Source organism: Notothenia rossii (assembly GCF_949606895.1).
Source record: "Notothenia rossii genome assembly, chromosome: 12".
NCBI classification, from domain to species: Eukaryota; Metazoa; Chordata; class Actinopteri; order Perciformes; family Nototheniidae; genus Notothenia; species Notothenia rossii.
The window spans coordinates 14,419,275-14,434,727 of record NC_136911.1 but is presented as its reverse complement, the minus strand read 5'-3'; the positions used below and the strand labels follow the sequence as shown (position 1 = coordinate 14,434,727).

Below are 15,453 nucleotides of genomic sequence, written 5' to 3'. Positions count from 1 at the left end.
AACCATAATAAATCAATTGTATAGGTCTAGCCTCCCTATATCTCTGTGCGAAATTGTTCCATCCTCAAAAACAAAAAACTAACACTTCAGGTCACTATCAGCCTGTCACTCATTATTTTCAGGGAGGGGGGGGGGGGGCTTGGAGGAACGGAGAGGAGACGGTGATTGCGGAAGCTTTCCTCCTGCCTTCACAAACTTTACACCAGTATTTATCAACTGAAAATAGCAAGAGGACATTCATACTCTGCAATCCAAGACTTGATTAAATCCACCAGACATGATGATAACGAGTGTTTTTCAAAAAACACAAATCCCTCCCTGTGTGTCTCTGAGCCGCAGCGACAGGGCCTGATTCAGAGCGGGTCATTCTGCTGTTGGTTCTGGACTGGTGTTGGTGGAGAAAGCAGACTGCTCCGTGTGTGGTGTCGCTGTGCCGCTGTCACGTCTGTTCCTTGATCTCTGCGTCACGGACCAATTTGATATTCGTGTGACAGAAACAATTCTAAAATAAAAAAACGTTATTGTCCAGCCACGGCCGAAAAATCAAGAAGCAACCTTACTACGCTATAATCGATAACTTTTCAGTAGTTCAGTAGCTCGACGTGTTGGAGAGCCCTGCTTTAAGGCTAATTAACAAATATTATCATGCTGACTCTAAACTAAAACATCTCAAACTTACCCGACAACTATGACACTTGTAGCACTGCTATTGTTAACATTTATAGCATGCTAGCATTTAGCTAAAAGTCATGTTGTTTCTAGATAAACCCCAGAGAGCCACTGAAACACCACTTTAATTTATTTAATCATCACCTTTGTCTCCTTTCCTCTCCTGGTACCACCCGCGCCTTCCCATCACCCCCTGCAGTCAGATTTAGCCACAGATGCTATCTTTCCTGCTGACCTTCTCTTCCCTAATGATGCATGTAAACTGCTCCTGTCCATCGCTGGCTTTATTTATCTGCAAACAAATGATTACCCTTGATGTTTAGGACTGTGTCGCACGGTGTGTGTGTGTGTGTGTGTGCACATCAAGGTGTGTGTGTCCTTTCAGACTGCTGTGATTAAGTACCCGATGCCTCTTCTTGTTCAGCAAAGCCATATCAGTCTATCTGCACCCCTTCACTCTGGGAGGTACACTCACTATGTGGCCTATATGACTAGCATATGCATGAGAGCACACATCCACACAGGCTTTCTAGTGCTTTTTAATAGCAATATATATATAAGGTACCTTATATACGGTTAGTGTATTTAGCAAGTGTAACGAAGGTGAAAGGTGATAGTAATTAATATCACAGAGGATGTGTGTTATTCAGTAGATCATTAAGTCTGGACCCAGAGACGCCGTCCTTATGTTGGTGCTGAGCTCAGTCATTACTCCTGACTCGGTGTGCCAAGGAGGCAGGCAGCAAGCCAACCTCTTAAAGACTGAAGTTGTTGAATAGAGGGTTGAAATAAGAACTTGCTACTCACTCCTCTTTCTTGGGCTTGCGTTTATCATCCTGGACAGACCGCTGTGTAGAGACAAACAGAAGACAGATAACTACATGTCAATCAAGAACTCCTTATCGCTGTGTTTAGGTAAAACAAAAGAAAGTGCTTTTGGAGTAATTATTCCCAAACGTATGGCTTGTAGCCTCTGAACAGGCCCATTACAGGTTGCATTCAGGCTGATTAGATGAAGTTAAACACTATTTTTGATTAATGATTCAAAAGTAGTGGATTTCAGAATTATTTTTACAGACATTCCAGGATTTCACTGATCCCTAGACTTTTCCTTCATCCTGTGGTTGAGGCATTCATGTCTTCCTCTGGAGTCAATCTAACAAGGTAATGCTTACTTTTGGTAACTGGCTTTCCTCTAGTAAAACAAGTCTTTCCAATACTTTATGCTCAAAACCTCTAAAATGAATGGCTTTCCATCAGTTGCAGCTGGACTGTGCTTTTAAGAAGGCTATGATGCTTAAGCAAGCTGGTCAACATGGTAAACATTATACATCAGCATTTTGATTGTCTTATGATCCATTTGCTTCTCATGTGCCTCTTTGATAGGTTGTTGGGAACCACTGATTTACATCTTATTCGCTTTAGATAAAATGTGTTAAGAAGTAATCAAGTTATCGTCTGTCTACTTGTGTTATTAAAGTATTGTTAGAAAAATCGTGCGAGGATAATAAATACATGTATCCTGATTTTCAAAACTCAAGCCGGTGTCGAGGGAAGTATATTGCTTTTTTTATTTTTGTATATGGCTTCCTTGAGTAAACCTTTAATCAAATATATAATACTTGTTATTAATTGATTAGATTATTGATTAGGTGCATTACTCAGTATAAAACTGAATAACAAACAAACAAACAAACTGACGGCACTGTAAACAAACCTTAAATGCTGCAAAACTGTGCTTAGCTATTGTTACCTGAAATCACGGAACATTACCAATTATTACATAAAAAGCACATTGAATAAAACACATTGAAAAACAAACAGATTCATCGAATGTACTAAAGAAACTCTGGGACCTCTTTGCGATAGGCTAATCCATGTATATTGCAATGGAGTAGGAGTATTACAAAAATAAAATAATTGTAGATCAATAGTGCATTGGGGCAGCTGCCAGCAGAGCCTTGTTGTAGCAGATATCGGAAATCGTTCTGCATCTCTTTCTGACTCACATGAATTAGGTTGTAGTAGGTGGAGTCCTCCGGGGTGTTGAGGGTCTTTGGCTGCTGGGTCCTGCGGGGGGTCCTCGACTGTCTCTTCTCGGCTGAAAATGAGCATAGTCTGTTAACGACATCAGACAGTGCTAATATGTTGAGTGTCGGTAAAGCAGCTGAGTAAGGATTCAGAAGAGTACAAACACATGGACACTGAAAGGAACCTGAACCTTGACATCACTTTTACACATCATAACGGTTCTGTTTAAAGCAGACTTTAATGAAGTGCTTTGACTCACTTTTTGGTGTGCAGTACCTTCAAATAGCTCATTTACTAAATTGCCTTTTACTAAGATTTGAAATGTCTTTGGTATGCATTTGCATTGCGTTTTGGTACGCAAAGGCCTGGTAATGAGTTCTGATTTCTACACACAAAGAAATGAACATCTGCTTTTATGTTTACACTTATCCAAAAGGTGTAATGAAGATACAAGGACAATAATTGTTATTTTTCAGTGTAATATACATTTGGAAAGGATTTTGCTTTTGTTTCTTATACATTTTTTTATTTTGGTCATTTCATATCACAAAGGTCAGTGACTGGGCCTAAACACGATGTTAAGATACATACATACCTCCTTAAAAACTGTAGACTTCTAGGGTATTCAAAGAGATCTTTCTTCAAAATGTGGATTACGTTTTACAAAATTACAAGTTTTAGTGTATTTAGTTTAATGAGGTTCTAATATCTGCAGAAATCTTTGACCCCTACAACATGATGTAAAGTTGCCTATTTTATTCCACTATGAATGGATTATAAAGGAGGATGAGAAAACTACATACAAATAAAGGGTCATGTTAGTGGTAGGGGTTCGTCAGTCATTTGAACATATTGTATATCATCTTTGGTCATCGTGTTCCCTTTTGCAGCACATCATGATCAAACAGCCAGTGGGATCATTACATACACGGCTGGCTGGAAAGAGACTATTGAGTGTGATCTTATACCACAGTGACCTATGACTTTGTTGATCCTATTGAACTGCCTTAGGGTTATGTATGGAGATACACACTGCCGTTTAACCCTAAGGCCTTTGTCCAGTTTGAATTTTCCAACAGAGATTGCGTGTCAACCTTTGACATCGACAAACAGCATCCAATAACTTTGTGACCTGCGTTGAATTGAACACAAAGAGAGAGATGTGTTTGTGTCCCGCTGGGCCACTTCTCATGGACATCACCTCCATACAGTAGTGGATGTGTTGCAATCCATCATACATGTCATGGCTGACACTGTTACCATGTTCCTCTTTGGGCATGTGATTGTTTTTGCCATTATCAACATATTACAATGACCTTTGCTTGTCGCTTATTATTAATCACTGTTCACTCAAGAGGAAAACACTCGGCCATCCGTCATGTTCAGAATCTCTCAGATAGGAGGTGTAAAAGTTTGGAATATTATTGAACAACTGCATCTAAAAAGGTCATTCTGTACTGCTCAAACAACCAAAGCCAATTTCCCACACCCTCTTATTAATTCCTGCAATAATTGTTTGAAAAAGGCTTGCCCACATAACGTGATTAACATTTGACGACCTTTCCCCATTGAGAACAATGTGACTGGCCTTCTTCTGCTTTCATTGTAAGTGACACAAATGATTCTGATGAGGTTTATTGTTGCGATTAAATGTACAGCTTAGGACTGTCAATGGAGAAATGACAATCGCACTAGCCCTCGGAAATAACAAAGATAATTTATTCTGCTTTACCTCAGGCAGTGTGCTGTGCAAGAAAAGCATGTAAAGGGCAAACATGCCCGGATTGAAGCAACATCTGTACTCTACTGGAAACTCTCTGTGAAGTAATGTTTTAGACAAAGGTCTATTTTGGTAATCACAATTAAATCAGGGAGAAGTACATCCAAACGCACAACTGCAACTGCATGTAGGTAATTTAGCTTGTTATGTAAATGTTCAGACTCATATTTGTATTTCTCCTTACTTTGATGTTCAAAAAGGTCTTTATTTGTCTCATACTGCAGCACCTCTTTTCACCCTCTGTCTGAAACCAGAGCCCACTCTGCTCTGATTGGTTAGCTTCCCGTCTCTTTGTTTGTGATTGGTCAACTGCTAAGAGATGTCCTGCCCCTTAGCCTATCACGTACAATGTGTTGACGTTTTGGCCAACATGTTACTTTGAGATTTTAACCCCAAAAATCTTAATAGGGCCCCTTTAACTAAGCCTGTCTACCTGCGATATTGTACAATTCTCCCGATGGCTGATGTAATAAAACATTATAAAGAGATTAAGATGTGTAACTAACATTATTTGGCTCCTCTCTACTAACAATGATGACTTTAGAAGGTTGGGAACTTGTAAGCAGGTATGGTTAGGTTTACCTAAACCCATTGGCTAAGGTTAGGGAAAGACTGTGGTTACTCAAAATGGTCTATGACAGGAAGCGAACTCCACATGAAGTTGGGATTGCAACTTTTACTATGAGTTTATTACAAATCATGCACACGACTTATTTAAATGCTGAGAATCAGACAGATGCAATTCAGCCCACATACCACTTAAAATGGCAACTGAAAATCTAATTAACGGGAGAATAATCATGATGCCAGCGAAGAAAAGTCAATCATCAGTATTACATAATTATGACATTATTTTCTCATAAATCTTAAACCATGATGCTGGCGACATTACAGCTGCTAGTTCCGTTTTAATAGGACGGTGAACTTTCAATTTGCTGTCTCCCCTCGCTCACCACCCCGAAAGCAATTACACCTATCGCCTGTGCAAATCAACTTTTATTTTTGATGACACATTTGGTTGAGAAGCGCGTCCTGTGTTGGCACTTGACTTTCACAGGTTTCCTGATCTAATCAAGCCACACGAGAGAAAAGAGAGGGGCGGACGTCGATAACATCAAAGTCTGTTACAAGACGTTATTAAAAATCTCTGCTCCCTTTTTTCCATTGTTGCATAAAGAAAACAAGTACAGTGTGGGACCACACAGCTTTGACATTATAAAACCCGGAAAAAGCAGTAATTCATCCTGCCTCAAATCCTGGATATTTAAAAACAGGGCTTTAGACGATCCTTTCTTTTCTTTTCAGTGTAGCAGGAAATGACACAGTTGCACTCTGGGTTATCTGGGTGGATGTGTATCAACGTCATTTAGCCGTTGACGGACAACCCTTGGAAAAACACTGAAGAATGAATAGACAAAAAATAATAGATACATGTCCACCCTAGACAGCCCCCTTGTCTTCTTCAATTATCTGACGACTCAGCGCTTTAACACAACCAAAAATGAACATTAACCTCGGGTCAATCCGCGCCATCATTTTAAATTATATTTATTGCTTTATGATGTTTCTTTTTCCTGAGCTAATCTCTGAATTATCTTACCTGATTGTTGATTCTGAGGAGGATAGCCATTCATCGCTTTTCCTCTCACAAACATGCCATTGTTCTCTGGGTTTGATTGATGGGCCTGGATGATCTCATTTAACTTAAGCTGCAGCGACATGAAGTCCTGAGAAGTCTTTGCGACCTGTTAAAGAGATTTGATAGAAAGGGAATATGTAAGTGGATAAAAGGATGATTGGTGGGGACAGAGTAATAGTAATGTTTAATAATTATACCTCTTTGGAGAAGCTCTCTAGTTGGGCAGCTTCTGTCTGTGCTGTCTGCTTGTTGGCCCTCAGGTTCTTCCGGTCTTTGTACCCTCTGAAGTTGCTCTGGATCTTCACTGCGGCCTGCTCTTCCTCCAGCCTCTCTATCTCAGCATCTGTCTCGTCTTTCCTTTCGATCGTCACGTCCCCAACACCCAGGGCTTCTTCCTCTGCCTCCTCTTTAGCTTCCTCCTCTGCATCATGCGCTGACTCTTCCGTTGTTTGATTCTCTCTCTCTGCTTTCAGCTTCTTTCGGTCCCGATGTCCTCTGAAGTTACTCTGGAGGACTGTAGCAGCTTTCTCCTCATCCAGTCCCCCCGAGTTCTCCGGGGAAGCATCCTGCTGGGATTCTGGCACTGATTCTTCTGGCGTTACCTGTTGTCCTTCCTTCGGAGGCTCGTCCACTTCCTTCTTCTTCCTCTTCGGGATCTTGCCTTCCTCCTCGAGTCGTTTGCGCTCCTTGTGGCCGCGGAAGTTGCTCTGGAGCACCACTGCTGCTTTGGCCTCATCTTGGTCACCTGACGCACCTTGAGCTTCGTTGGATTCTTCTTTGTCTGATACTCCCTCTGCTGGAGTGTGCACCTCTTCCTCTCCCGTGCTCACCGTGGGCTGTTCTTCTTCACCAGCAGGACTTGCTGCTTTCTGTTTCCTAGCTGGGATCTTGCCTTCGTCCTGCAACCTCTTCCTCTCTTTGTGACCTCTGAAGTTACTCTGGAGGACAGTGGCAGCCTTGGTTTCTTCCTCCACATTGACAGCTTCTTCTCCTGCAGCGTTTGCTTCTCCCTTCTCCTCCCTCTTGTCCTCCTCCTGCCCTTCTTTTCCAGTATCTGCTGACAGGGCTACTTCAATCATTGCTACATCTGCAATTTCGGAATCATCTTCCGGCACCTGTGTGTGATCGCTGTCATCGTTCTCCTCTGCTTCATACGTGCTCTCTTCCTCGTCGTCATTCTCCTCAGCTGTCTTTCCCTCTTGCTCTTCTTTGCTGGTAGACTCTTGCCCAACTTTTTCTTCCGCCACTGCGTCAAGTGGCGACTCTAATTCAGCCCCGGCCATCGTCTTTTTCCTCTCCTTAAACTTTTTCCTCTCTTTGTAGCCCCTGAAGTTGCTCTGGAGAACCACAGCAGCCTTAGTTTCATCTTCCTCGTTACCCGCGTCGTTGACGGCAGCAGTGGAGTCTTCTCCGTTGGGGGTCTTAGCTGCTTCTTCTTCCTCTTTTTCTTGAAGGGCTTTCTCTGCTTTCTCTTCCCTTAAAACAAAATGGGTACGTTTGTATCACAAAACAATAAACATCTTTTCTTTCCATGCTATGTTATGTTAATATAGTATCTCTCATACTGTTTTCTTTTGAAGCTTTTCCTTTCCTTGTGCCCTCGGTAGCGAGCCTGAATCTTGGTTGCAGCTTTGTTCTTCTCATCTACCAACTCCTTGTATTTCTTCTTTGCAAGATAGCCCCTGCACACTGGAGAAGGCGAAAAGGGGAACGTAAGCCAATGCAACACACACTGAGCTTAGATTGTATCGGATAGATTAGATCCTGTTCTTACCAGCCTGAAACTGGACAATGAAGGCCTCAAACTTGGCTTTGCTTTTGTCATCGGCCGTCTTCTTCCGAACCTTATGACCTCTGTAAGCTGGAGAGTGGGAAACAAACGTTCAAACGTGAGCTGCCATGGAAAGGTATAACAACTGCTGCATGTTCTACTAGTGGACAGAGTGTGTATTAACCTGACTGCAGCACCAGAGCACTCTGTTCTCGCTCCTTTAATGTCCGCCGGTATCGCTTGGCTCCCAGCCAGCCTCGGACGTAAGCCTGGAGCAGGATGATCCGCTGAGTGGCCTGCTGCACCATCAGGTTCAGATGCTCCACGTGGTAGTACTTGAGGAACACCTGAGAGTACAGACACATAGTAATTATCAGGGTTCATACACTTTTTCACCAATGACTTTTCAATGACTTCTCAATTACCTTTACCTAATTTTCCATGACCAAAGAAATTCTCAGCAGAACCACTGAAAATGCTTTATTTTAAAATGGAAAAGGAAAAAAATGTCTGCATATGAAACATGCTGTGCCTAATCTAAAACAAATCCAATAGTAGGCTTACTAGCTTCTACACGCTAAAGCCACTAAAATCTCAAACCAGCAAAATACCTCGACAGTTAAATGCCATTTTACGTTTCATTTCTATACGATACAGTATTTATTATCATTATAGTATTACTATTTCGGTGATTAGATCAAATATAAATTATATTTGATGCAACTTTAGTTACATTTCCATGACTTTTCCAAAGCTTTGGGAAAAATATTGTTTGCCATAACTCTTCCAGGACCTGGAATTAGCATTTTCAATTTCCATGACTTTTTCCAGGTTTTTAATGACCGTAAAAACCCTGAATTATGTTTTACTTGCAACGAAACAAGCAAGTTGGAGTCCCACTGCAGTCAGCATGTCGTTGTGTCCCTGGTATTGAGTATTGGTATTGGTATTGAGTATGTAAGTCGCTTTGGATAAAAGCAGCCAACAAGTGACATGTAATGTAATAATAAACAATGTGAGTCAAGATGGTGTGGAAGAAAGCACTTGAAAGAGAAAGTAGTCTCAAGCTCAGATGGTAGGTTTTTGCAATACATTGGAGTTTAGTACAAAGTAGTACAATAAATGTGGCCTTTCTTGATTTGCGAAGGCTTTCATGGTTATTATTTAGGGTCATAATAATAACACCAGTGTTTCCCCCAGGATGGAGTCATAGCAGCGGTGCTAAGGCACGTGGGCCCAGCATAATGTGAGCGTGGAGCGCGTGGAATTTTTTAGTGTGTGCGCGTGCGAAGTGTGCCCCGCCAATTTGTTTCTATGTGTCTGCACAAGAAAGGCTCTTGAGGCCTAGTACCAGGGCCGGTTCTAGACAATTTTCTGCCCTAGGTGAGATTTTAGGCGACATTTTATGTGTAAAGAATAAATGGAAAAATCTCTACAAAAGACAAATACAGTAAACTGCAAAAACAGAAACGTATTGACATGGGAAATAGACGTCAAAATGGCTTCAAATGTATTCAGTATTGTATGAACATGTTTGAATTGGGGGGTGGACGTCACCTCCTCTAGGGGGTCCGGGGGTATGCCCCCCCGGGAAGAATTTGTTTTGAACATTTTACAGTAAAATGCTTCAATCTGGTGCACTTTGAGCACACAATTACTAGAGACCTGATCTAGGGGGCACAACTCTAAAACGCCCATATGAAAAAGATCGGTTTACATTTTAATAATCAAATAAGTATATGAACATAACCAATAACCTACCATAGCCAATAACAAATAAATGTAGCTTATTTTATTTTTGTTGTTCATTCATATCTTATTTTACCTAGTTAACATTTATTTATTTACAGTATGTATATTTTTGTATCTCTCCAACTGTAAACGATATTTTAGGATTACTGTCCTATAGTATACATTGGAATGATTTCAAACCTGTTTTTATTTATCCTAATAATCATAAAGGAGTGCCTTGGAAATATGTGTTTACATAATTTGTGGTCAAAACGTTTGAGACCCACTGAGATAACTTAGACTAAAGTGAACTATCTAAACACTCAGAGAGTCCTTTACCTCACTGAGCCTCTCAGTCTGACAGGAGAGCTCTCCTCCACCCTGGTTGTAAAAACATCTACTTCTTATATCTGTTAGCGCAGCTAGCACCAGATTCTAATAACAACAGCGCCGGTACCGGTGCACCCTCTCCCTTGCTCGCTCTCTCGCTACCACGCTCACACTTTGGCTGTGAGCTGCGGGCGCCTGATAAGCCAACATCCCCCACTTTCATCACTTACAGCGCCCACCATACAGGGCAAATTAAACGTGTAACCGGGGTGAAAAGGGTGTTACATTGACTTAATTATGAATGTTGTTACATCAAGGCCGAACATTTGGATGAGCGCCAACGGTCAAAAATGTTTTTTCCCTCCCAGAGCTACCAGCGCAGCGCCCCCCAGATCTGTTGCCCTAGGCGACCGCCTGTGTCGCCTATGCCAGTAACATAAATACTACAAATCCACATAACAAACAATCAAAAATGAAAAAGGGTTGCAAATTATTATTATTTTAAGAAAAGAAAAAAAAGTAAAGAAAACATCTTTTTTTTTTTTGGTTACCTGGCTGGCGCCCCCTAGCAGCGGCGCTCACATTTCAGCAGCGGTGCTGCGCCGCCGCTATTTGTATAGGGGAAACACTGAACACTGTGTAATCACTACAACTCCACACAGGCTTTATTTTGATGTGAGTGTTGTTGGGAAGCCATTGCACAGAGTGAGTGAACTAGGTTCTGCTTTGGCCTTTTAAGTACAAAACAAATCTGCAGTAATCTTTGGTAAATGTTGGCCTCAATGTCTTGCTCAGTGACATTTAAATTGAGACTATCGGGGCTTGAAGCCAGATCTGGAAGCATGCTCCCACTCACTTTTACCAGCCTGTATTACAACATGTTACAACAAAACCATAGGTTACAACAGGGATTTGTAACTGTGATTAGCCCACGGTGCTCTTCAATAGATCCAAATTAATCCGGTGCATCAATGACAAGCATACAGTATTAGCAAAAATCATTATACAGCTGCTCATTTTGAGCGGACTCTAATTGTATTTTCGGTTAAAATAAGGTCATTTGAAACTAACTTGAGAGGGCAAAATGAAGCTTGTGTTGATGCTCCCTTCAAACAAAACAGTTACAAACCTTAGTCTTCCCCATTGCCCAGTTTTCCAGCTTGGCCTTCTCCAGTATTGCAGCGCATGATTCCTGAGTCACAGCCGGCTCCTCATCAGCATGGAAAGCCAAGATGTAGTACCTGTAATAGTCAGAGAGATCAGATGAACACGAAAATAAATGCCTTTTGATGCAACATTCATTTATTACTCGACATCCTTCTGTTAAGTGCTGACCTCTTCATGAAGTTAGCAAACACGATGCGGTGAGAGTAGCCCTGCCGTCTGATCTTGGCAGTCTCCAGAACTCCAGTGTATCGCAGCTGAACCAGAACCTTCTCCCGGTCAAACTTATTGGCTTGGCGATCGTTGTTTGGCTTTATACAGCGCACAAAGTGGGGCTGCCCTGCCACCATCTTGGATAGCAGGTCCATCAGAGAGTACTAGAAAAAGTACACAAAGAATTCATCTTTTTAAGCAGCTTGGGTTTATGCAACAAAGTTGGTAACAAGAGAAACACTGAGAACGTTTTAGACATTTTAAACCAAATTTGAGCAAAGTAATCAGAGAATAAAGACATAAATCTTACCCTGAAGTAGGAGGCCACTGTCTGTGTTCTCATGTTGGTTGTTTCTCTCGGGTGGTAAGGCGTGTCCACTGGATCTCCCTGCTAAAGAAAACAGACAAAAAGCTATTCAAATATCACAATAATGTATGGCATGCTGTTTGTCTTTACAGACTTTTATAACCTCATGAGAGAAGGGGAGATCTTATTATTAAGTCAAGCATTAAAGGACAGAATAAGGAAAATTGCCTAATATTAATGTAGGGCTTAAGTGTGAACATGTCACATATTTAAAGGGGATCTATTATGCAAAATCTACTTGTTCATGTATTTTGTACATAAATATGTGTCCCCTCGTTGTAAAGAGATTCTGAAAGTGTCAGGAAAAAAGATTGGCCCATTTTTTGTCCTGATCCATTTATATAAAAACCTGTCTGAAAATGAGCTGATCAGATTTTGGCCACTTTATGACGTCATAACGATTTTTTGGCTTGTGTAACCAATAGTCAATCACCAACCAAGGCTTTTCCACTGCAGCAGGGCTTTTTTTTGCTTTTCCACTCGGGGTAGTTCCAGCTCAGGGCTACTTTTTCACCTATTTTCTGGCCCTCCAAAATCAAGGTTCTTACCGGTCCAACAACCGGGCTGAATATGCTAAACTAATGACGTGAACACTCGACTGCTGAATGGTCAGAGAGAATCGCTGGCAAGGGGGCTACAACTACAACAAAATGAACATATTTGACCGTGATTTAATTGTAATACACGTTTCAAAATGATGCCGAAGTATCAACATACTGATAGCGGTTAGTAAAAAAACATGAATTATTAGACGGCAGGTGAAAAACCTTTTAAAATGCGTGTTTTCTGAATGGAGATTGGATCGATCAGGCTAACGTTGTATATGCTCATTCCACACTCATAACAACGGCCTACAGACATAAATAAACCAGCGACTGTATTCGCCATGACACAGACAGTCTGAGTGCTAACAGCTAACGGATGATGTTTTGGTTTTGTGGTTCGCATTGAAGATGACGTCACTGCAGTTTTACGCAGCGTCGCTCCGCCCGCCGAACAGCCGATTGCCTCGCCTACACTGCGTTACTATAGTTACTACCCCTGTTACTCAACTGTAATGGAAACACAGCATAAAGTGAGCCTGGCCTACCAAGGCCTAACCATACCGTACTAAGCCGTGCTAGGTCCTGCAGTGGAAAAGCGCCAAAAGAATCAGAACTTTTGGAACAGGGCTGAAACAGAGGGGTTTATGGGATGCTACAATGCATGATGTGTTTGGTATCTCGAGCCAAACACTTCAGAGACATGTTTTGTATATATCTGAGACCTATAATGCATTGATGACAAACAGTATAATAGGGGGCCTTTAACAATTAAACATGGGTAACATTTTCAATAGAATTGTTGATATCAAATTGTTTTTATCTTCCTTTAAAAATTCACCAATCACCGTTTTTTCAGGGTTGAGCTTTAATTTCCGAGAAGGCTGAAAAAAGAGATGCATAAGATGGATAAATAAAATAAAAACAAGCGCCAAATCAAGTGTGCTTCTAATTAGCTACAAAAATACTAAAGCATTTGTTCTTGGGAAGACGACACAGGATGCTACATCTCTATAAAAAGACCGAAACTTATGAATGAACCGGCACAGTATTTCGTAACATTTGAACAAGCGCCACCTCATTATCGGTACTGTTACCCAGGGGGAAACTACTTTATAGTAAGCCATCAGCCTAATACTGTTTGCAGCATTTTGAGGTCTCATTGTGCCTCTTAAGAGCGGAGCCTTTGATGAGCTTTTTGTCTAACATATGCAGATGAATGGAAATAGATTCAAGAACTAATCAGACACACTTCATTTGAATGTAGCTACTATCAATTGCTTTTGGGCGAACAAGTATGTGTGTGTGTGTGTGTGTGTGTGTGTGTGTGTGTGTGTGTGTGTGTGTGTGTGTGTGTGTGTGTGTGTGTGTGTGTGTGTGTGTGTGTGTGTGTGTGTGTGTGTGTGTGTCTTGATTTTCCCATTGCTATAAACTATTGATTGTTGAATGATTTAAATGCTACATTTAAAGTTGCAATACTTGAAAAATGTGGATTCACTATACCATTCATTTGACTTAAATACTCAGCATGAGTGCTTTGACACCCAAAGTGAAGCGTTAAACCCCAACAATATGGCTTGGAGCTACAAACAAACAATGTGGAAATGAATATAAAGGAAGGCTTCTACATTCTGAGGACTACATGAAGATGGGGAAGTGTCTACAGGTGGCACACACGCAACAGGATTTATGGGTGAGCAATTCAAAATACAAACCACTACAGTTGGGTATCTTTCTATAGTTTAGGAGATCTAAAGTTAGTAAAGGTGTCTGGACACACACAAAAACAAACTACCTAAATATGTTGATTACCTCACTGAAAGAAAAGGAATTGTATAAAGTAAGCACTCCCATCTTTTACAACAGAAATGCAGAGACAGAGAGGCAGGGAGAAAAGAAGACACAGAAGGTTAGAAAAGGAGAAGCTATAATCAAAGTAAAAATAAGTTAAAAACATTCAAAAGACAAAAGGGGCTTGATTATAATTCAAAAGTAGTTTTGAGTTCTGGCAGTAAGAAGAGAAAAATAGATTGAACAACTTGTCAAGGTAAGGTCTTGATGAGGAAGATAGCACAGTAATAATGCGGATATTGCTGTTAGTACCTTGGCGAAGGTGATGGTGCGTGACGGGGTCCGCGGGCTGCGCATTGTGTTTATGCCTTTACCCTTGGTGTGGGCAAGGTTGCCTGTGGAATAAACAAATTGAGCATGAGAGTCAGTTGACAAAAACTGCCCTTAACCACCAAGCAAGGGTTGGATATACATTGAAGGATCATTCACAGTAAGAGGACGGCATATTCTTATCTGTCCGGATCAATTAGTGAGGTGAAACATGAGATGAGATAAATGGAGCAGATAGCAAAGGGGTCAGTAGTATTTCCGTTTAAGCGCGTTACTGTTGATTAAGAGTGAAACACTCCAAACAACAGCTTTAAGACTACACTGAAAGAGAGACTATGTGATTCGATTCAGCTGGCAGCCTGCTCTGCCAAAAGAAACGTACTCTCACTGCCAAGAACAGTGTTTATGAAACAAAGTCTGGCGGATAAGAGAGGAAAGCCTTGATACAATAGGTAACAATATCCTGTTGTTTTATGTTAAGTATGTATTCAGTGCATACAAACTTCCTCCTTTTTTCTTTCCCTATCTCCTTTCCTCTTTACCTGTTTTGGTGAGCGGATGGGTGACAAGTTTGCGTGTGAGCTCATTTTCTGACGACCTCAGCAGCAGGATGATGTCGGCTGGTAACATGTCTCTGTTCTTGGCCAAGAAGCCTGCAGCGTTGTAAATCACCTTAGAATTTGAGAGGGAGAATAATGATGTAAAAACACATATTAATCAGCGTGCACACATATTATTAAATCAAATGTCAAGTAACCTTTCCAGCGTAGTGGTGAATACCAAAGCCAAGGTCCACCCTCTTTGGTCTCCAGAAGCTTTTGGTCTTCAGGTTATCTTCAAATTTCTCTAAAATGTCAAATGAAATATAACATAGTTAACCCCACAACCACGACCAATATGATGTCAGCATGATTTCACAAGTGTAGTATGCTTTACTATTATATTTACTTATCTAAAAGTGGTTTTATAACCTTCAGTATGAAATACAGCCTGTTGTCTTTGACAATGTGCTCAACTAAAAACTTCTGTTTCCTAAATTATATTTTTCCCAAAAGCCCCAAATGATGGCTGTTAAGTACTGAACATTACTAAGAT

At 41.0% G+C, this 15,453-nt stretch overlaps 1 protein-coding gene across 2 annotated transcripts in view; it reads right to left on the bottom strand.

The window, feature by feature from the left end:
- Nucleotides 1–15,453, bottom strand: part of myo3a (myosin IIIA) — a 37,029-nt gene that overhangs the window by 4,757 nt on the left and 16,819 nt on the right. For both annotated transcript variants that reach the window (XM_079661545.1, XM_079661546.1), the window contains 13 exons: nucleotides 15,116–15,204; nucleotides 14,901–15,030; nucleotides 14,341–14,423; nucleotides 11,639–11,719; nucleotides 11,287–11,492; nucleotides 11,081–11,192; nucleotides 8,075–8,237; nucleotides 7,894–7,980; nucleotides 7,685–7,808; nucleotides 6,317–7,595; nucleotides 6,081–6,225; nucleotides 2,679–2,770; nucleotides 1,477–1,517 (listed from right to left, as the gene is read on the bottom strand). In XM_079661545.1, the coding sequence (XP_079517671.1) occupies nucleotides 1,477–1,517; nucleotides 2,679–2,770; nucleotides 6,081–6,225; nucleotides 6,317–7,595; nucleotides 7,685–7,808; nucleotides 7,894–7,980; nucleotides 8,075–8,237; nucleotides 11,081–11,192; nucleotides 11,287–11,492; nucleotides 11,639–11,719; nucleotides 14,341–14,423; nucleotides 14,901–15,030; nucleotides 15,116–15,204 (2,632 nt within the window). The remainder of the gene's footprint in view (nucleotides 1–1,476; nucleotides 1,518–2,678; nucleotides 2,771–6,080; nucleotides 6,226–6,316; nucleotides 7,596–7,684; nucleotides 7,809–7,893; nucleotides 7,981–8,074; nucleotides 8,238–11,080; nucleotides 11,193–11,286; nucleotides 11,493–11,638; nucleotides 11,720–14,340; nucleotides 14,424–14,900; nucleotides 15,031–15,115; nucleotides 15,205–15,453) is intronic.